Below are 23,056 nucleotides of genomic sequence, written 5' to 3'. Positions count from 1 at the left end.
CATTCCTTTAACGCCACATGGTTATTCTTTCTCTCACGGCACTGTTCAGATGTAAATATGAGTTCTTAGAATTACTGTCATTGTCCTACAACTGGCACTGACAGCTGCATTAACTCAATGTTTTTATTTTTAATAGTTTATTCAAACAGTAATACTCCTTTCAGATACGTTTTCTCTAGTAAGACACTCAGACAGTCAAGTTCAGGATATTAAAAATTATGCTTATGTAAAATCTGAAAATATTAATATTCAATTTTTATTTTTCAAATTCCTGTCTTCCATCAAATGTTAGAGTGTGAACTGATTTCACAATGAAAACTTGATCATAATTACCACAGGAGTAAGAAATTGCAGGCTTTTACAGCTAATTGGAATAAAATTATGCACAAGCTATAGCTTACCGATCTAGCTGATATGTCCCATCCATAGCACTAAGATTGTTTCTATAATGATTTGTGGCATTACTATTATTAAGTATAGATTTAGTCCCTTCAAAGATTTACTTATATTTAATGTATAATTGTTTTCCTATGATTTTTGCTATTATTCACAATAGCCATTTAAGTTAGGCATTCCTAACAATGAGAAATGAAAGAATTTGTTTAATTTGAAGTGATTCAAGAATAATAATTGGTGAACACTGCCTGTCTATACTTTTCCTCAAAACTTAACAAACAAATCAACATCTGAATTTAATTTAACTATGTCACACAATTCCTTTCAATCAAATGACAGCTCCTTTGATTCAACCGAAGTGAAGGTCCATCTGTAATTACCGTCCTTCAGAACTGTCAGCAATGTCTTCAGCATGTATTCTGCCACTACTAAGATTCTTTAACAAATTAAAAATACAAAATTTTAGAACCTTCTGCACGAAACATATGAACATACTCCAGAGAAACAACGGGCCACTGCTTTTATCCTTAATATGTCTCTGCTCTATTTTCCTGAGAGAGACAATTTTCTTGTTTAATCCTTAAACCTGACAAAATATACTAACTATACGATAAAATTGGAAATTCTAAAAACATAGTTAAAACATCAAATGAATAGCTGGCACCACAATTACACAAGATAACTTGAAATATACTGGCCACATTACAATATAATACAATATAATATCATCTCATACAATCTCACCTGCCATATACGGACGATACAAGCATATGCCATCAAACAGTGCTGCTGATGAAAAGGAGAACTCTGACCAGAAATTAAAGCCATTAATGTCTGTGCTCTAAACAAAGCTTCCAATTGTTTGATATTACTCAAATTTTCCAAATTAATTTGGGGCATGGTATCATTTGCTCCAATGTCTATCTTCAAATTTTCTGTAGGCAAAAATTTTGGTATAGTATTTTTTTCTGTTAAAAAACAAATAACATGCTTGCAGTGACAGTATTTTAAAAATGTATTCAAAAGTTAAAATTTCTGAATTGAAAATGAAAATATTTATAGGAAAAAAAACAGACAAATGGAAATTCATCTACTAAAGATGTTATTCTTACGGTGATGCAATGCTATTTGTACCATGTTTTCAATAAATAATGTAACAGTTATGTATATTAAATGATGTAAGTCTGACACAGAAATTGAATCCAAAGCCAGCACACTTTAACTGTGTCACGTGAAAATAAATCTGTGGGAAAGACGGTCTAACGTATTTATTTCAGCCACTCAAGTAGTGTTGCAGTCAAATCAAAAATCCTCTTGATCCTGTCATAGTGGTTTCTACGGTGACCAAAGACCATGTCCTAACTACCAGTAGCCTAGCGGGCAAGAAGCACATTTGGCCAGCACTCATTTCCAAAACAGAAACGGGCAATAATCCAATTACAGATGGGTCAATGTCAACTCTAAGTCTAGAACATAGCTCAAGCTCATCCCTGTGTCTGTAACGAGATACCTTAATGGCTCTTGATGGCAACTATAGAGGATACTCTGCTACTCAATCCTCTCTTTTGTGCTGTGTAATTCTAGTAATTTTTCAGTAAAGACTGATGTTTTATAGAAATTCCAACTCTGCTTGAAATTCAGCTCAAAACCAAGCAACACGAGTTAGCAGTGTGCTGCTACAGCAGTGAAGACAAGTCAGGGCATTACTAGCAGAGATAGAGATGTGACCATCCCACCCACTGTACTCAGTGCTTGTAAGCTGCAGCTGGAGTACTGTGTCCAGTTCTGGTCCCCACAAATCAACAAAGACACGGACAGGCCAGACAGGGTTCAAAGGATGGCCATGAAGATGATCAAAGGGCTGGAGAACTTGCCCTATGAAGAAAGTCTTAAGGAGTTAAGGTCTTTTCACCCTGGAAAAGAGAAAGCTCGGGGGGACCTCATCATAGTTTTCCAGTACTTAAAGGGCAGCTACAAAGAGGACAGAGGCTCTCTCTTCACAAGAAGCCACGCAGAGGGAACAAGGGGCAATGGGTACAAGTTGCAATGGGAGAGGTTTCATCTTGATATAAGAAAGACATTTTTTACAGTGAGAATGACCTATCAGTGGAACAGCCTCCCAAGGGATGTGGTGGAGTCCCCATCACTGGAGGTTTTCAAGACACAGCTGGGCGGGGTGCTAGATAATCTCATCTAGGCTCCCTTTTCCACAAAAGGCTGGACCAGGTGATCTTTTGAGGTCCCTTCCAACCTGGGCTGTTTTGTATTTGAATTTAATTTTTCTTATTATATTATTTCAGTTTCCATTAAAAGTTTTGTAAAAAATTTCTTGAAACATAGGTGGTGTAAGAAGTCCAGTAATCATAAGCAACCATGTGAAGATCATTAAAGAACAAGTACAAACTTTAAATCACCACAGGGCTGCAAAAAAACCCAACAAAACCACTAACAGAAAAGTATGAACAGAATATTGCTAATGTGACTTTAATCCAACGTGTGATACTAGAGACACTGAGCTTTTTCAACACAAACACCAGAAGTACTTGTATGATCTGTCTCATCTATCCACACAAAAATAAGAGCAAAGCAGATTGTTGATTAATGCCACACAGTACAGTATTGTTCCAGAAATTAGATACTTTTTTTTCCAGTAACAGGGTACCCTATCAAAATAGGTCACTGAGTCCATACCACTGCAAGTGGACACAAAGTAGAAGGACCAAAGAAATTTTACAGTTACGTAAGTACTCGAAAGCTTACATCCCCTTGAAAGTCATTTTTGAAAAATCAATCCTAAAATACTAGATAAAGCCACGGAAAGAGCAATGGACATAGGTACCCAAATCTTGGCACAGAAACCATCTTCTACAGTTATATCTGGCCCTCCATGAGGATGCATTTGAAACAAACTGCCTAGCATTGCCTTCTCTTAGCATCTCACAACTCAGGAACTCCTACGTCAGATAGGAGCTGTATCTTACTATACCAAAAGACTGAGGGTAGGTCTCCATGGCATGACACAGAATTCACAGATATAGTTAAGCTAGCATTGAACAAATGGCAGTGAATATCGGAGAAAGTACAGCCAAGCTGGTGCCATTCTTTGCAGTAACTAAGCTGTAAATTCAACACGTCCCTTGCATTTGCTGCTGAGAAATTCCTCTGAATGATATACACCTTTTACATACCTTCTTCTTGTGAGGATTGCATAGAAAATTTCATATGTAGCAAGAGATCTACCACCCAGGCCAGAGGTTTAATAACATCATTGAGGGGAAACTGGTTACAATATAACCATTCAGCAAATTCTATCAGATAATCAACTTTCTGCCATTCATTTTCTTGTTTCTATAAAAGTAATAAAGGAAGAGTTTGTTTATATTTGGTGATGTAAACCATCAAAATTATATTCAAAAGTTCAATATAGTCTTAACAGAAGCAAAAAATAATAATTTGACCGTGAGCAGTTTTATTGGCATCACATAACCAGAGTTATGCTACACAGAATGTAACAGAAAACTCCATCAGTTAATTCTTTGCTTTATCAAAACTTCTTGCAATTGGCTACTCTTAGACATTTTTCTTTGACAGGACTCAACTGAACTTTTACTGGATACTAAGATTCAACTTTACATAGTTTTCCAACTGAGGAGCAATTTCAAAGTTACAGAAAGTAATGGTCAAGTATATGGCCTTCCTACCAGTTCAATTATATACTTCACAGAACTGGCAATCCCATAAATCACTTGAGAAACATCATTCTATCAGCATTTGAACACATATTAAAAACTGACAAACCTGTAAAGCAACAATTGCATTTTGAAAACAGCTTAACTGTCCAACAATACTTCTGGAGACTGTTACCAAATGATGCCACATATGTGACAAATAATCTTCACTTTCATCTCTGAATTTTTGAATGTCCATCATAAAATTGCATCCCAATGCTGCCTTCACTGTAGCCATATGTTTAAAAATCAGGCTAGAAAAAGACCAAAAACATTGCAAATTACTTCCATCTGTACCTGTAAAGTAACTTTGTGAGTGGGATAGATATACAGTTCATATCAGTATAGTACAGAGATGTAAAGTTCATAAACTAACATAAAAGGGCATAAATCTTTGAACTTGGATAAGACTATGTAAACAGTACCCTAGATAATTTCTTTTCCATTTAATGTAAAAGGGTTTACAGCTAGGAAAATTGAAGTTTCTGCTATGTAGCCACATTTCATGTGCCTATTTTCTTGGAAAAGCTACTACTTACATACAAGTTTAAAAAAAAATGAAATTTACAAATATTATGAACAGATTAATGGCAAGAAGCACTGCCAACGTATGTCTTTTTCATCAAAAAGACACAACAGTGTCTTCTGTTATAAGAACTGACAGGCTGACAAAAAGTAATCATAGTATTTTCCCAATGCAAAATAAAAAAAAATACTCAGAGTTATACACTTCTCAAGAATCAGGATGCTGATTTTAATAAAAACAAGTCAACCAACTTACAGCCTGTGTCTTGTCTGAGGCAAAACCTGAATAGCTTCATCCAGGACTTTTAGCGCTATGTCCCAATCAGCTTTATCAGTGTATATGTGGAATAATAACCCATACAAGGAGGTTCGTAATGTTACATCTTCCTCAGCACCTTTGAAGTATATTCAAATGATTTATTAATATACTGCAGAATTCGAATAATGATATTACAAAATACTGGGGTTTTTTTTTAGTACCAGATCAAAAGAAGGACAAACATGCCTGGGACAAAGCATCCAATTGATAACCCAATACTTTGAAAATCCTTTGTAATCCACTGATGCAAAGGCAACATATCTTTCTTCTCCTAAAAAGATGACAAAAAAAAAAAAAAAAAAAAAACAAGCCCTTTATCTTTTGGTTAACATATGTCTTTAAGTATTACTGTACTTCTGTTTAATTTGTAAACCAATTAATATTGTTAATATGAACTATTAACCTGTTACTTAAATAGCTACTTGTGCAGGAGATGAAAACCACAGCCATTTCTCCAGAATGAGTTCTATAATACAAAACCAATATAGCAATAACCAGACTCAGTAATATTCAATCAGCTACGCTGATTAAATAACGTGAAATCTTGAAGTACTCTGTCAGAGAATCATGTAATAGTTGAGGTTGGCAGGGACCCTCTGGAGCTCTCTAGTCTACACCCCTGCTCAAAGCAGGCTGAAATAGAGCAGGTTGCTCTGGGCCTTGTTCAGTCATAGAATCATGGAGTCAATGTCCTGAGTTGGAAGGGACCCACAAGGATCATCTTTCAAGTACTCTAAGCAGAGAATCCACAACCTCTCTGGTCAAAAACAAGTAACTGCTTATTTTTTCAGACTATTTTCAGACCATTTTTAAAAGATGACTTAATGTCTCTTCTCCCATTTTGCTTAGCTGGCCTTACCTGTGAAAATTTGACCATAAAAATTCTCACCAAGTAAGTCACTTTCCCCTCTTAGGAAAGGTATCCTGAAGTACGCACCCAGAGCTTCAGAGCAAACCAAAATTTTTCTTTATCATCAGTACCAATCACTAAACACAAACACAATTAACAATCCCTACTAGATATTCTTACCTGTGTATTTTTAGATTCCGCTTTAATTATATTCTTAAGAATTATTTCAATAGGTTCTTTAAACTGCCCTCTGTCATGTGGAGAACCTAGCAAAGGTAAACATGTATTCCAAAAGTGTCTAGCTGCAAACATTACAAGGGAACAATTTCCAGCTTCACCTGCGTACCTGAAGAAAGTGAAGTACAGCTTAATGAAGGAAAACAATCACACTCAAGCCAAAATAAAGGATTGTACTTCTACAAACATCCGAGTTTACCTGATCTAGGCACTACCATATACAATCTCAGCAATGACGGGTTAGTATGTGAGCTTCATACAAAAGATATTTTCCATTTTTATGTACAAAACACCTTCACACATTCAGCAGAAGTAGCAATAAACAAGTACCATATTCATGGTTTTACTGTATTTGTGTATAATCTTAGCTCAAGAGCCTTCATTAAAAGAACACCAGAAATCTATTCAAGATGTTCTCATTGGAATAATCTACTATTTTGGCTTCCTATTATGTTAATTTCTCATTCTAAAAACATTACAAAATAGAACAAAACAATTATTAAAATGCTATGGATTTTGCATACTACAGTACCAATGTAACACAAGAATATGCCCAGAATGCCTCTAGCTGCATTCAAATTGTGTTCAGCATATTCCATGCAAATGTTACTTTGAATTAATAAAATTTAATAATTCTCCAGATTGTCACACAACATAGTACTCACATGAGTGAGCAAAAGCTTTAGAATTTAGCTAAAAATTACGGATTTTTATGAAACAACTACCCATTGAACAGTTTTACTGTTTTAAAAAAAAGCAGCTTTTGAATCTGGCGATCTTTGTCATTTTCTCCCAGTTTCATGATTTTTAGAGTCCATATGTTCACATACCTTATGCCTTAACACTAGACTTATTAAGGCCTAGTTTTTGCTCACCACTTTTTGTCTCCCTTTTGGAATGTGTTGAGCTATATATACATGCTCAGTCCTTCCTGAAAAAGTGCTTGTCATGACATGCAAATTTAAAAAAATACAGATTCGCCTGCAACATGACATCACCTTAGAGTTATGTTACACTGGCTAGTCTAACTTCATTCATCACTCTCTTTTTAATGATCAATGGAAGGAAAAGTATTATAATATTAACAGCCTCACATCAGCCATCACGTGTTCATCTTCTAAGAGTTCTAATTGCCTACTTTTGCTCATCAATTTATTTCTTCCAAATAGCAAAGAATTAATACCAAAATCATGCATCAACCATGTATCACCTTCTCCTGCCTATTCATTATTTAAAGCAATCTTTCCACTTTGGATTCATGACATACAGGTCACAATATTAATATGATGCTCTGCAACAGTAGAGGCTGAGGACTGACTGGCTGAGGAGTAGCTCTGCTGAAAAGGACGTGCGGGTCTTGGTGGACAGCAAGCTGAAAACCAGCCAGCAGTGTGCTCTGGCAACAACGGCCAACAGCATCCTGGGCTGTATTAATAGGAACAGACAACAGATTGAGGGAATAGATTATCACCCTCTAGTCAGCGCTCTCTAGACCACATCTAGACTACCGCATCCAGTTCTAGGCCACCCAACACACTCCAGACATGGACAAACTGCAACGAGCTCAGTGGAGTGCCACCAAGATGATTCAGGGACTGAAACACTTGCCTTGAGAGGAGAGGCTGAGAGTTCAGGGCTAGTTCAGCATGGAGAAGAGTTGGCTTTGGAGGACCTAATGAGAAGTTCCTTAATAACCTAACAAAGTTATTGAGAAGCAGAAGCCAGGCTCTTCAAAGTGGAAGGCAGGACAAGCAAGAACAGGCATAAATTGAAATAAGAAAGGTTCAGAGTGGATATAAGCAGAAACTTTTCCCCCATGAGTAGAGTCAAGCAGTGGAGCAGGTTACTCACAGAGGTTGTGCAGTCTCCATTGCTGGAGGTTTTCAAGACCAGACTGGATAAAGCCCTGGGCTGGCCCTGCTTGAGCAGCAGTTTGGACTAGAGCCCTTCTGAGGTCCCTTCCAACCAGATTTTCCTATGATCCTATGACATTGCAAGATCAGCTATGTGGAAGATATGGTACTTGATAAATTTACTAAACTGTAAAAATCTGTCAAATCCTTTGTTAAGCATTTCAACTCACAACTATTTTGACTTTTATCAGTCTTGGGAGAGAATATGTTGATCTCCAAATCTGTAAATCTAATTTTAGTTCTGTTTTATATTAGTCTTCTCTCAAAATAAAACATACCTGGCACTTTGAACAAAGGCTTTTGATGCTGCTACACGCAAATGTTTTCTTCCAGACGAATTTTCCATTATACTCTTTCCTTGTATACAGGCAGTAGTGCTTAACATTTCTTGTCTCGCTCTGTTACCAGGCCTGAATAAAGGCAAATAATTCAAGAAGTGCTAGTCCTACAGTCTAAGAACATACCAGTTCCTATTAATGATGCTTTCAAGTTGTTACTCAATAGATGTCCCTAGCTTTGGAATTTACAAATGCTTCTACTGACTTTTCTTTTAAAATCAGAAAATCTTTGAAAAACTGAACATTTTGTGAAAACTTATCAGAAATAAAATATCTTTTCACACATCTAATGAAAATATTTCCAACGTTATTCACTATTGTACATCAAACAAAATATTAGTCCAAAGTCAAACTTACATGGCAAGCAATTAAAAACAGAAATAGGGAAAATTAGACAATTTTTTATGTTTTCTTTTGGAATTGGTTTCTCTTATATTTAGTAAAGTATGCACAGGGTTCTGGAGAAATTGATTTGGATCATACTCCACTACACTTAAGAGAAAAGAATGTAGATTTCAGTCCCAGTAGTTAATCAGTTAAAAATAAATACGTAAATAAATTTGACATCTTTGGTTAATAGTGATTTTGTAAGAAAAGAAATAATACAATTTACAAGATTTTTTTTTTTAATGTCTTAATTATAATGTGCAACCATATATAGAAACATAGACACTCTAGTTGGCCAAGGTGAGAACTATTATGCAGTTATGAGTTGTGTCCACAAGAGGACACTAGTGCTCTACAGTTAACAACAACAAATTTAAAAATAAATATTTAACCCTTCTTTGTCCTGAAGCTGTGCTTTACCATGGGAAGACTAAGTTTATCTTCCATTTCTCTGGAAACAGCACTGACAATCCATGACTACATTTCTTTGTCAAAGAAGCAAACATTTTATCATTCACTAGTTTGCAGATTGCTAGATATGCAGCAACTATTTTTCTCAATTTCTATAATGTTCTGGAACTATATATTTCATATTAAGATATCTTATTTGGTTTTACGGGATTTTCCCCATGTAGCAAACAACTATGAATTTCAAAGAGCAAAATATTTTTTTAAAAGAGAAATTATTTTTCAGAGAGAAAAGTTAACAATAAAGTATATGTTTCACATGTTTATTTGTGAAACAATAAATTATATGTGTTTCACATGTTTATTTCAAACTTCCTACATTCCAGCAAATTGTTACTAAATGGAGTTGATTCCTCCCTCTTTTGATAAAATTACATTCTGGTTTTGGAGGAAATTATGTAAAAAAATAGAAGGATCGAAGCATATCACCTTTTTGTAATACAGGACTCCACTAACAGATCCGTTTATATACGAAACCTTTTTTTTTCTTTTTTAATTTGAGATCAAAGTTTTAAATTATGAGTTAAGTAAGAAATTGGGTTTTTAAAGAAATTAGTTACATTCCTATTGCACCCATATGCATAGGTGGTAATAAGGCCATAAAGACTATCTGACACCAGAGCTTGGAATATAGGAGCTGCCATCACCTGTTACTCACAGCTCCATCTTGTTCCATAAACTGTGTAGACCCTTTGTGTATTAGAGCCAGTTCAGCACTGGAAGCAATTTGCATCAGCAAAAGAACTAGCATAAGCTACTTTCTGTTTGGAAATTACAAAAGTATGAAAAGACCATGATTGCCAGAGACCATTTCGGAAAAGCGATGCTCCCCAGGAAGACACTCAAATGCATGCATATATGACCTGTTGATTCACTTGGATAACAAAATTCATAGATCTTCCTGAACTGGGCCCAGAGCCACAATCTGGATCTAACGCTGCCTTTTGCTTAGGCTACGCTGCAGAGTTAAAACATCATCTGCAGCACTTAAATAACTGGTAATGACAGAGTCGGCAGAATTAGGAAAATTTTGCTTTCACCTCTAACTGTATAGTTTCTTTCTAAAAAAGATTCTTTCACTTTTGATTATGTGATCAGATGCATTTACCCTATATATTCTTTCCTCAAAACTTAGTTCAAGTATACTACAGTATCATGCAAAATTCCATGTACTTACATTTCATATTTCTTAGTATCTCTATTGTGGAAAAAATTCTCATCTGATTGCAAGATCCTTTTGGAACAAGTCATCACTGTTTCATAGTCACGTGATACATATGCAAAATACGTAAGTCGTGCCAGTGTCTGCAGTTCCACTAGGGAATCTGACCAACTGCATTCTAAAGCCAGTTTCACTAACTGGAAAAAAATAAAAAGAAAAAAAAAAAAGAAAAAAAAAGTTTAAATCTCAGGGGTTTATCACGCTCTTTTCTATAGCACTTACATGCTTACAGCTGTACCTTCCATACAACCCACCTGGACATGGAACAAGTACGTGATAAAACAATCTAGAAAACCAAAGTGTTACAAGAAAAATCAAAATATACAAGCATCGTCCACCCTGTAGTAAGTATTAAAATAGTGTATGTAAATCCAGCTGTAAGTGTGCATACCTTTTGACCAGCAGTATCTGCCAGGACTTATTATATGTCCTCAGTCCTCTTCTGAAAATCAGTGGAACAGGACTTCAGAAATTCAGAGCCCATTTTAGTTAAGCCAAAGGTAAGAATGGGAGATAGAACTGGTTTTACAACAGTGTTTCATGTATAGTTTCATTATAGGATCTAAACGACTTCCTTGCTTTTGCATGCGTCAGTTAGAAAGTTCCATATTTTTAAGATAATGGGAATTGTTAATGAATTGGTCAAAATGAGGATACTACAACACTGGTCTCCAAAACTAAGCCACTGAAGTAGTAGCTAAAGTTTACTCATAATATTTAGCATAAATCTGTAGACCAACTAGAATTAGATACCTATATATTTGTAAGGACCCAGATCCTAGTCTTTAGAAAGAAGGACTTCTACATAAGTATTAGACAATGTCACCAGATTCCTAACTAAATGGGGAAATACTTCTTAGTCCTTTAAGAAAGCTCTTTACAGGAGGCAGAAATTATAAATGTGGTAACCGAATAGGTAAGACTACAACTCACTGTTTTGAAAATACAGGATATAAACCTTTCTACACCACCTTTATTTCTCTTGAACAGCCTGGTAACCAACAGGATCACAGAAAAAGTGTGGCACTATTCAGCGTGAGCAATCATGGAAGACTGATCAAAAGCAACTACTTTAAGAAACTATGACTCAATTAAGACTCATCAAAAAGCCACCTAATTCTTTAAATAGTAACAAATTGTAGTTGTGTTCTACCTTGCAACTGCCAAAAGTGAATTCACTATAACACAAAGTTTTCTGTTGAAATTCTGAATACTTCCAATACAAACCCTAAAATAGACCTCTCTACAACTACCTGAAAGGAGGCTGTAGCGAGGTGGGGGTCGGTCTCTTTTCCCAATTAACAAGTAATAGGACAAGAGCAAACAGCCTCAAGTTGCACCCGGGGAGGTTTAGATTGGATATTAGGAAAAATTTCTTCACTGAAAGAGTTGTCAAGCATTGGAACAGGCTGCCAAGGGAAGCGGTTGAGTCACCATCCCTGGAGGTATTTAAAAGATGTGTAAACGTAGCACTTAAGGACATGGTTTAGTGGTGGACTTGGTAGTGTTAGGTTAACAGTTGGACTCAATTATCTTAAGGGTCTTTTCCAAACTAAATGATTCTATGATTCTATAAAGTTTTCTCCATAAAAATGAAAGGTCAGAAGTATGGTTCTGTACAGAATTAATCTGAACCCATTATGCTCATCTGATGGTTATGGAAATAATCTGTTAGAACACCATGGGGACAATTGTAATACTGGCATTCTAATACTATCTCTTTTTTTGATGAATGAAAATATTCAGTCACAAAAATCTTCTACCTGTCATAACTATTCAACCTCTTGGAAAGTTTTAAAGGAAATAATGGTACAATGAAGTTTCGAAATTAATTTTGCCTCCATCCAAAAGCAAAACTAAAATCACATTTATACGATGCAATTTCTTAAAACTTGAGAGCTAATAAAAAAAACCTGAATACCTGAGATAAGCTAGGAACAGTGAAATCCATGAGACCCAAGCCATTACATGAATACATTTCTAGACCAACAAGAACTCTTGCCGTAGGATTTTGTGCTTCATCATTATTCTAAGCAGAAATAAAAAATTCACATTAACAGATTTTTTTTTTTGCATGTAAACATTATTAAGGACATTAATTGGGATAACAAGGTAATAATAACTATGTTTGAAAACCTCAGTTTGCATTAAGCAAGTCTTCCTTTCTTTATTGTGTCCTTAAAATGGGAGATTTTATGTGTTTGCTTATTTTTAATTAACATTGTGAACTCTGAACTACTACAGTTTCAACATTAAAAAAACACAACAACAATACAATGAAAGTAAATTCCCTATATCACTGAGAGATTCTTGTTTTATAAACATAATAAAATAAAAATATAGGAATAAAATATTAATTTCCAACTTACTAGGTCTGTATTCTATATATAAAGACACCATATTAAATGTTGATATAACTGATTTTTCTTAACATTTTTAATATAGCCATTTTATTATTTTAAATGTATGAATTCAAAACCAACTTTGTTATACAGTCATCATATGACAAACATCACCGTAATTATTCTTGGCAGCTAAACACAGAAGGCAGAGTTAAGAAATGTAGACACACTGCTACGCCCAATGTGAAAAATTTGCTGTATTCCGTAAAGATTTATGGGAACTACAGCCAAAATTTATTTTCACATTGTATTCAAATATATAGAAGAAAATACACATTGATCATTTCAATCATTATTAAATGAATTTATTAATTTAATTTTAATTTTTCAAAGAAAAGATTCGGCATTATGTAGGATTTCAGAGAAATAATACCTCCTCCTCAGTCCCAAGTTTATGTCCAATCTGCTGCTGATTTAACTGTTTTGCTTTCACCCACGTAGCAATGATCTGTTGCTGTGCAGCAAGAGGTACTGCTTCATTAGGTATTGTTCCAGTTGTCACATTTAGGGCAAATTCACAAACCTAAACACCAAGAAGAAAAAAAAAGACTGAAACACAGGAGAAATGTGGAAAGCCCTTTTATAGAACATGCCATCCATTAGTTATTTTAAAATTATTGCACATGCACCTCTAAGCCTAACAACATCTCCATTAAGTCGGCCCATATAGCAAATAGAAGTTACAGTACTCAGCCCCAGTTGGTAAGGAACTTTAGTGTGCATTTGGGGAGGACCTGTGGTGGCAGGCACTGTAAAAGATGGTAGCTTATTTTTTTGCAAAAATTTCTACAATTTAATTTATATGAATTGTAATATATGACAGCAGAACAAAAAAGACTACAAAAAATGAGGGCTTTATACCTCTAAGGCAGCTTTGATATCAGGAAGTCCACTGGGATCTACTGAAAAAGACTGTATGACATTTGCTTTTTCATGTTTCTTTGCTGCAGCTTTTCTGCTTCTGTCTGTTACTGCATCTTCTTTTTTCTTCTCAGCAAGTTCTGGCTTTGGAATCCAACAAAGAATTAAGCCCCGAGCCAAAGCATTACATAACATCAATAAAATCGCAGTACTTCTGTAGAAGAAAACAAAAATCAGAAGTGCATACTGCAACAGATATAAGAGGAAAGTAATAAAGTTTATTACTTTCAAGTAGTAATGGATGTTACAAAAAATTTTCCCATTGGAAAAGCAGTTAAAATGGTTAAACGTACAAAAAAAACACAACCAGCTTTCATAGTTTACATCATATTTTATCAACTCTTTCTATAATTGAAGCTTCCATTTCCTCACAGAAAAAAAAAAAAATCATTTTTATGTCAGACAACCACATTTAAAACATATTTTTTATTAGCGGTCTGCTATGCATGAGAATAGTAACTTTTTCCAAGAAAATAATAACTATTTCCAAAAAAATTAACCTAAGCCTAACCCCTCAGATAAAACTATTTATTTAGTACACTGTAATACTCTTCATGCCAATCAACTGCTGAGATGGAATTACCTTTTTTTTTTTTTTTCCTAGTAAACACAAACTGAATTATGACTAAGAGATTATTGCTGATACATGCTAATATAAATATCAGAATTAATAGGCACGTATTACAAGTCTTCATCTCTGCACAAACTACACTTTAGGCCTTGTTCTCCAATACTGTTAAAAAAAGTCTTTGCTGCTAGTCCTAACAGTTTGCCTGGTGCTGAGGTCACTGTCAATAATGTGCTAAAATGTCTAGGATTTTGTCCCACAGTCAGACTTTGACTTGAGCATCTCCTCTGTCATAGTCAATCATTCTCCCATTGCATTTACTACAGAACAGGATTTCTCTAAATCACTGTGGAAATCTGTGTTCCCATTTTCATGGTCTATTAATGTGCACATTCCCTTTTTTTTTTCCCCCCTTTTCTATTATATTTTAGAACCAGTAGTAACCAGCTCACTCTGATAAGAAATATTTACAATGAACTTTATTTACAATATAATTCAACTTCAGAGCAACTGACAGCAAGCAAACACATTTCAAGCTGTCCTGCAGACTCACAGGCTATGAAAATTTTCCTGATTCTTTCTGACTAGCTTAACAAGATGCTATTTCACATGCACATGTAGCTGTTCCACAATGAAGAGGAATTAATATTACGTAGTCTAAAGTTAATATAGCTTATAGTGGCTAGTAACAAAGAACAAATAGAAAGGATTAAAAAGCTGTTTTCGTACCACAAAATTAAATTTATCTTCTGAACTACTCTGTATATACCAAAGTCCTTCTACTACTACTAAAAGCCAGCAATAAGTCTTTCACGGCACAGAGTAATTTACAATGTTTGTAAAAATATTTTCTCTGTTTTAGAAAAATAAGACCATGTTCATAACCAAATATCTAAATTTACCCATTGTGCCCAACAGTCTTGATGGCTCCAAGAAGAGTCTGCAGATACTCAATAATTTCCCTCTGTCTTCCTGAAGAGATAAGATGTCTATTGTAGTTTAAAATATACACCACAGCATTGTGAACAATCCAGGCTTCATTCAATTCTTCTCCTATTTCGGCTGCACGTTGGAAGTTTTCCATAGCATACTGAGATAAGCAGTCTATCCATAAACTATAAAATCAGTATAAAGAAGCTGTTATTCCAAAACTTCAACACTAGAAGGAATTATATCATAAGGTTAAATATGCAGTAGTACATCTCGATCAACAACAACAAAAATTTTAATTACTTTTCAGTTGCATTTATTAAGTCTTCATCCATTAACTTATATTTTACTTGGAAGAGAAGATGACTCGGGAAAGCAATTAGTATCACTATAAAGTTAAGAGCCTCTGACACTCAAATGCTATTAGCCTAAAAAATAGTGGCTATAGTTCATGCTTCATCCACATGTTTTTTTAAAATGCATGTGTGAACCCACACATTAGTGCTAGAAATCATTACATATTCCTAACAGGCCTCTACTTGAATACAGATACAAGATACATTCCACTCAAGTGTTAAGAAGGCGCCTTTTTCACTTAACAACTGCATATGTTCTTGCACTCAAAGATATCTCCAGATGTTCTGAAATACTAAATTCATTTTTAATAGAATAACATCTTTTTCATAGTCTATGCAATAACTTTCTTCCAATCACTTTATTTTTTTTCTTTTTTTTTTTTTCTTAATTATCAAGACGTACCATTACCTAGAAAAAGCAATATTAAAAATAGTCCTGAATGACCATACAGAATGGCCACGGTTAAGTCACAAAACCGAAAGCACAAACTGCCACAGGGTATTACTATGTCAACAATGGTACAGGACACAGCGGACCGAAGTGATTTTTTCCTACGAGTTTTTAATCTAACTGGGTAAACTCAAAAACAGCTTAGTAGCAAGTTTTCAAACAGAATCCTCATCTTTGTCCCTTGGTTCTGATCAGTTTATACTTTTTCCCGTTTTACTGAACGTTTGCAAGCAGACAGTGTGAGAAACTTTACTTAATCTTCACACTTAATGAACAGACTTAGGGACAAAATTCTGACATCCTACTCTTTCAGGACATGACCACTGTCACAATAAGGCTAATATTAGTATGAATGTGAACAGAAGAGAGATTAAATATCATCTTCAGAATTGTCCCCCCTCTCCTCCTTCACAAAAAATAATTGTGTGACACCAGGAAAAAAAACGATACTTGCTATGTTCTACTCTCCCTTATTTATTTCAGTTGATTGCTTGGACCAGACTAGTTTTGCAAACTGAAGTAATTAATTGTATGTATTTGGGTACTCAGACATCGTTATAGTTATAGGAGCTATAAAGCAAGACAAAGAGTTTTTTGATTTGGGGAAACATATTTTTTAAGTATAGAATTTCATGGTCTAAATGTCAGTAGAACACAGACTTAATAGTTTTTAAAGGTTGGGATACTGGCTTCTAGTTTCAGAGAAATATATGTTAAATGCAAAATAAAATACACACTCCAGAATGAAAGCAAACTACAGAACAATTATTTAAAATTATTTTTTTAGAGTCTTTTTCTTTTCCCATTACCATGACTACCTAAAAATATGAAGCATCCGGTGATAATGAGTTTTACTAAGAAGAAATAAATTGTGCAATTATCATCTGTATGTGATGATAACAATCTGTTAGAGTTCCTAGGTCTTGTTGTATATTAAAGAAAAGCACCTGTATGTTTTCCATTCTGGATCACATTCAGGAAGATACGAAACATATCCTGGATGATACTGGCTTGTATCTTCTGGAGGTACAGCATGATCATTCAGTTCAATTCCCTGCAATCTTAATAAATGAACAGTTGCCTGGAAAGATACAGAAAAATAAATTTTCTACCCAGGTTATCATTGTGAAAATAGACTGTGACTTAGTATTAGCGTTGTTACCTCTTCAAAAATTAAAAAATACAAAATGCTTTTTCAGATGTTTACAGGCATGTACAACTATATGAAATACAATGTAAAATACTTCATAATCTTCCAATTGTCTACAGCTAATTTTACTAAATCATTTCATTGAGGAAAGAAAAAAAAATGTGTGTGTATATATATATATATATATATATAATTTTTTAGTCATGCTGGAACTTTAAGAATCCAGAAATATAATGTCACATGTCAAACATTTACAATAGAATCCCTTGTAAAAAAGCGTTATCACCACCTGCAGTGAAACTATTGCTATAGTTAACTTTCACATAGTATTTTGATAAAGATGCTTCATGAAGTTACTTCTTCCTTTAGTTCCTTTGGAGATGGAAAATAATTAAACTCAAAATTCCAGTGCTTTAAGATGTATACATAAAAGTATATATAAACCAAAGCTAAATGAAACAAATATGAATGACAGCTGTGTAATTTATTTACCTCTGCATTAATGAATCTTATTTCTGCTAATATTCTGAGTAAATCTCTTTTGAAAGAGAAGGATTTAGCAGGTAGTAATGATTCTCCTGGTAAGTTGTCACCTTGGTCATCATCCATCATAGTTGTACTAGCTTTCTTCGTCTGTGCTAAAAATAAATAAGCAAATAAATAAATACATTATTATTACCATGCAAATCAGAAAACACTATCTTCATTTTCAAATTTAAAAATCCCTACACATTCTTAAATCCACAAGAAAGAGTTAACAAGTACAGATTTAGAATTATTTCACTCAATTTTTTTTTCCATCAGTACAGTTTATTGCAGACCCATTCTTTTGAAGCAGTGCTGAGGTATTGGTTACTTGTGATTCTGCTGCATTTGTGCATAAACTTCAATATTTGCAGCAAATAAACTTGCTCCAGGTATAACATGAATATAATCCATGGCTTCTAGCTCAATTTTTATTGCTTCAATGGAAGTAGAGTGTTGGACATTACGTAATGGCTAAAATCTCAGTGTATTTAAATCACGGATGGGGTTGACTTTCTGGCAACATACACATCAATAAAGAGAAAAATAGCATTATTTTTCTTTGGTTTAATGGTGAAGGACCAAGATTATTTTAATATAAACACAAAGTAAGAGCATAAAAGCTGTCATAGTGGGTTCCCTCTACATTGTTGGCCAATAGGGGGTGTTTGAGGAAAGGCATAAAAAGTAGGATACACAATGTTACTTTTTTTCCTGACCTATCTTCAGTTTTTCAGAATCTGCATCCAAGCAATCTCCTGAACCAGAGTTTCTGTTTGACCCATCGAGTTCAATACTCTTCAATAAATATAGCTTATTAGTCTTTGTCTAATTTTTTACATCATACTTTGATATTCCAAAATAACCTTTTAATTTCTGTTAAAAAGTAATGGTTTTGTTGTCTTAAAACCTACAGTCTGATAATTTGACTGGATTGCTCCTGGTTCCTAGATGAATCACACATATTTACTTTCTCCAGACTAGCCATGTTTCATCTCTTTTCCAAACTAAAGGGAAAAAGATGTACTTATCATAAACTCAGGGCAACGACACACCAAAAGCATCATTAATAGGAACTGGTATGTTCTTTTCCTGTAACTCCAGAACATCTTGAATTATTTGCCTTTATTCAGGCCTGACAACCCAGCAAGCCTCTGTAGACGGTCTTCACACTACAATTATCTTTGCCCAATCCTCAATATGATATATATAAAGACAACCTTTCATTTTTCTCACCCACTAATGCTAGAATTAGTAGTAGTAAAGAAAAATTAAGTGGAATATGAAAATGAATGGTGCCAACAGTTCTCAGAGAACTCCAGTCAACCATAAATTTGTCTTCCTGCCTTGAGTATCTACAAGCTTATTCACATTTCATTTAATCACAAGTAGTATTCCCACAGTTAGAAACTGCCCAGAATAGATTACCTCAACTGCTCCACCAAATATGGCATTGTTTCCTTTGCATTTACAGAAACATGCAGCACTCAACGAAAGTATGAATGGCTTTCCAGGAGGCCATTCTACAGTTCTTGAGAATGGAAACCTTCAGCAAGGTCACAGTTACTGTTTGATTTCTAGTGAAGTTCTACCTCTGAAAGCATCAACCAACTTCAGCAACCTCATAACAAACTTTGATTGAACCATTCGAAACACTTCTGAACAGAGATGAAAAGTGTCTTGATCTCCTGCCTATGCAGGAAAAGTGTTTAGACTGACACAGATAGAATTATAAACCCTGTAAAGATTCAGAGTATGAGAAAGACACCTTTACCTTGGAGATGCAAAACTTATGAAAGAAAAAAAGAACATACCAGTTCCTATTAATGACGCTTTTGGCGTGCGGTTGCCCTGAGTTTCTGGTAAGTACTTCTTTTTCTCTTTAGTTTGGAAAAGAGCTCAAAGATGAAACATGGCTAGTCTGGAGATGCAAAACTTTTCAAAGAAAACAGGTAAATTAATGCCCTACTTTAAGTGGACCTTGGAGACAATCCAGAGAAAAAAAATGCGGAATAGGTGCAATTAACATTGACTCGAGAAAAAAAAACAGCCAACAGGGTGTGTACTAGAATTTCACCTATTCTTAAAGGCGAGTTTTACGAACTCCCAGGCAAAAAAAACTTTAACAGAGATATGTAAAAGTCAGCAAGCAGCTAGTGGTTTGAAAGGGCTCTCTCCCTGAGTTGAGAACTCTTTTAACACATGCGGTAGGTTTTCAGCAGACCCTCAAGGAACAAGGCACAAACAATGTCAAATAACTCAGAGGAACCACTAATAAGGGAATAAAGGGTAAAAAATACTACCATGTGAGCCTCATACAAAGTAACTGATAATCCGTTTTTCTTCAGCTTCCTCAGCTATGGCAGAGATGGATAATATGGACCTAGATCACCATTAGGGAATTAACCTATTTTCTTAGATAGGTAGATACATTTCATATAAATACTTTTCTTTAGCATTCATGAAACACTTCTGAAGGCAAAGTATGGTTTCAACACAAAAATGTATTGACTGATTTCTAGATTCAGACGTAGAAAGAACATTCCATGTATGCCAACACGCACTGACAGACAAGAGTCTCAGGGAACTCTGGGAATGGGAGGGAAGAAAATAATAATATTGGCTGACTCCTTCAAGTAACTATTAAATGAGGAAGAAGTTTCTCTTACAACATTCAAAATAATTTGTTCACTTACTTTTTTTAGGTTTTGTTACCTTCCTAAACAAAGTATCATCATACAAGAGACAAAATCTGCATGCTGCGCGGCAGACATCCCATACTTCTTGTTTACGTGCAACTTTTGCCAAGTCTGCCCAAAGTATAATTCTACCAAAGAAAAAGCATACATAAAATTACTTTATAAACAGGATTACCTTCCACACTTCAGGATCAACAAAAAAATCATTACAATAATGATGGCCACTATAAATAAAATTTTAAATCTAATAAAAATTAATAAATGGAAGACTTCTTACCAGCAAAGATAACACTATTACTTTATTAATTTAAAAAAAAAAAATAAATCCCTCAGTATAGTGAGAGTGGAACAAAATTCTTGTTTTGGATAGTAACTATACTGAAATTTCAAAACGTGTGTCACACCCGTGATTATCTATCTTATAAACTAAACTAAACTAAATATTTCAAAACTGATGTTGAGAATTTCAAATTAAGTCTTGAAAACAAGTTTGGATTTAAAATTTTTTAGAAAAAAATTTAGTTTAAACTTCATCACAGGAATTTTTAGTGCAGCAAAAAAAAGGAAACACCTCCTTTTAAATAAAGAACAATAAAATGATATACAAATAGTCAAAACAAAACCTGTGATTTTCCTACAGATTCTTTCTGACTCTCAGAATAGACTACTTAATTTCTTTATCAAAAATGCTGTAGCATGCAACGTGGTACAAGGACCTAAAAAGACACTTCAGCAAAGTTTCAATTGTACTTCAAGTTTACTTAGTCTTCCAGCCTTAATTCACTCGTTCATCTGTGTGTTCAGTTCATACCAATAGAATACGTGAGTTTAATGTTTGCATGTGAGTGAGCAGATTAGAAACAGTGAAAGAATACAATTATGCATAGCATGTGAAGGTAGCGGAACTTTTCAGTCATGAAGTTAAACACGTGCTTAAATGCTTTGCCAGGTCTGACTGAAGTATTCAGCCTCTTACAAGGTATCACCAAGTAACTTAACAGCTGCAATAAGCAACTTTCCCGTTAGAGACTTCTACACAAGATGAAAGAGATGCTTCTTGTCTATAGTGATTACCTCTCTCTGTCATTTTCATTTCTTACGTGTTTCAAATGTTCATCGACTTTCTCCACACTTTTAATATGATGTTGTGCTTTTGCACAGAGGTAGCTTATTTGACTTCTACTTTTACCTGAGGAAACTTAGCAAAGAAAAAAGAATTTAAGGTAATTTTTAAGCATGAGAGGTAAAAAAATCCACATGAAGGGTATGCAATTTTATTCATAACTACTTTCTGAAACACTTGAAATCCAGCCCTTTTTTCAGTCCTTTAAGCTTTCCCAAAACCAACCAACCAACATGAAAGAAACCACACCCAGCCAGCATCTATTCTGTTTTTCCTATATCTACAGATATAGTTGTCCCATACAAAAACTGATTTATGCTTGTTTGGCCCCCAAATATCTCAAGTACACCTCTTTTCTGACAGGACATGCATTGCTCTAATTAGCCTCAGTCAAGAGTAAATAGATGCAGTAATATGTAAAGTTCACATTCATGCTGAATTTTAAGAACACTTATCTAACCAAACACATTTTCAATCAATATTAAAGTTTGTTATTCTGTTTTAATTTGAGAATAGTGACTTTTGTTTTACTTAGTCAACAAGATATTGGGCAAAACTATTAAACAAAGAATAATCAACACAAAAAAATTATGCAATGGAGGAACAAGCCAACTCCCTGAGGTAGAAAATTACTCCAGTGGTACAGATACATCAAAAAGAGATTATTTTTTGCAGTGTAATGACATAGAGGAGATGTTCTGCAATAGAATACAAGTAACTTCATGTGACTGGGAAATCCGATGACTTTGTACATTCACTTGAATCTAAGCGATCGCCCCTAACATAATGCAGACTGAGGAAGCTTTAATTTGATCCTCAAAAAATTTGCCAAATAATAGCAGCAAATACATATACGGTATTTCTGGCTTTAAAATACATATATAGAAGCAGGTTCACTTACATTCACTTACAATGAAAAGAGGAAGGCATAGTGTCTTACCATTCCTGTTAAAAATATTTTGCAATGCATTATCCAGCATATGATAAGGCTGTGTTACCTAACTATGCACATAGATCAACTGACAGAAATTGTTCAGTATAATACATAGACAGTAATATCATGTAACATTGTAGGGTAAAGAATGGTGGATTAAAAAAGTACATTGTTCTCTGGATCTATGGGTACACCCCTCACTAAATTAGGCCAGCATATACATCAAAAAAGAATGAAATGTTGATGCACAGTTATTTATGCAACTTAAAAGAAAAAATAACCCTACAAATCTGATGTCCTGTCCTATGTATATTTTGATAATACAGTTGCATATATAATTTCTTACTCCTTCAATGAACATGTTTAAGTTTGTTGTAACATAAGTGTCATGGAAAGAGCAAAAAACTCAACTCTTTGGATGACAGCTTCAGGAACAACTGAAATCTTTCGAAACAAAATTTTACAAAATGTTGTGCCAAACAGATAGAAAGTATTGTAATAATTGTAATATTGTGATAATCTCACTCATTATAATGGCTTATCTTGGAAGGCTAATGTGTAGTAAGATTTATTCTGAGGAAGTTTGGATATAATTTTACAGTTGTCCACTCAAA

At 34.4% G+C, this 23,056-nt stretch overlaps 1 protein-coding gene across 23 annotated transcripts in view; it reads right to left on the bottom strand.

Moving 5' to 3' along the window:
* Positions 1-23,056, bottom strand: part of CFAP46 (cilia and flagella associated protein 46) — a 108,749-nt gene that overhangs the window by 61,315 nt on the left and 24,378 nt on the right. For 19 of the 23 annotated variants that reach the window (XR_014227845.1, XR_014227846.1, XR_014227847.1 and 16 more), the window contains 16 exons: positions 21,460-21,583; positions 20,383-20,513; positions 17,654-17,799; positions 16,959-17,092; positions 15,177-15,389; positions 13,647-13,860; positions 13,159-13,308; positions 12,305-12,412; positions 10,339-10,520; positions 8,247-8,378; positions 5,999-6,164; positions 5,155-5,239; positions 4,906-5,044; positions 4,195-4,378; positions 3,585-3,744; positions 1,141-1,364 (listed from right to left, as the gene is read on the bottom strand). Coding sequence is in view for 17 of the 23 variants with exons in the window: in XM_082308582.1 (XP_082164708.1) it covers positions 1,141-1,364; positions 3,585-3,744; positions 4,195-4,378; positions 4,906-5,044; positions 5,155-5,239; positions 5,999-6,164; positions 8,247-8,378; positions 10,339-10,520; positions 12,305-12,412; positions 13,159-13,308; positions 13,647-13,860; positions 15,177-15,389; positions 16,959-17,092; positions 17,654-17,799; positions 20,383-20,513; positions 21,460-21,583 (2,492 nt within the window). In the remaining 6 variants the exon portion in view is untranslated. The remainder of the gene's footprint in view (positions 1-1,140; positions 1,365-3,584; positions 3,745-4,194; positions 4,379-4,905; positions 5,045-5,154; positions 5,240-5,998; positions 6,165-8,246; positions 8,379-10,338; positions 10,521-12,304; positions 12,413-13,158; positions 13,309-13,646; positions 13,861-15,176; positions 15,390-16,958; positions 17,093-17,653; positions 17,800-20,382; positions 20,514-21,459; positions 21,584-23,056) is intronic. The other 4 variants (XM_082308593.1, XM_082308592.1, XM_082308597.1 and 1 more) reach the window with 4 other exon arrangements.

The sequence above is a fragment of the Platalea leucorodia genome, assembly GCF_965183815.1.
Source record: "Platalea leucorodia genome assembly, chromosome: 4".
NCBI classification, from domain to species: domain Eukaryota; kingdom Metazoa; phylum Chordata; class Aves; order Pelecaniformes; family Threskiornithidae; genus Platalea; species Platalea leucorodia.
Note: the sequence above shows the minus strand (reverse complement) of the source record. Positions and strands in the feature narration are given on the sequence as shown.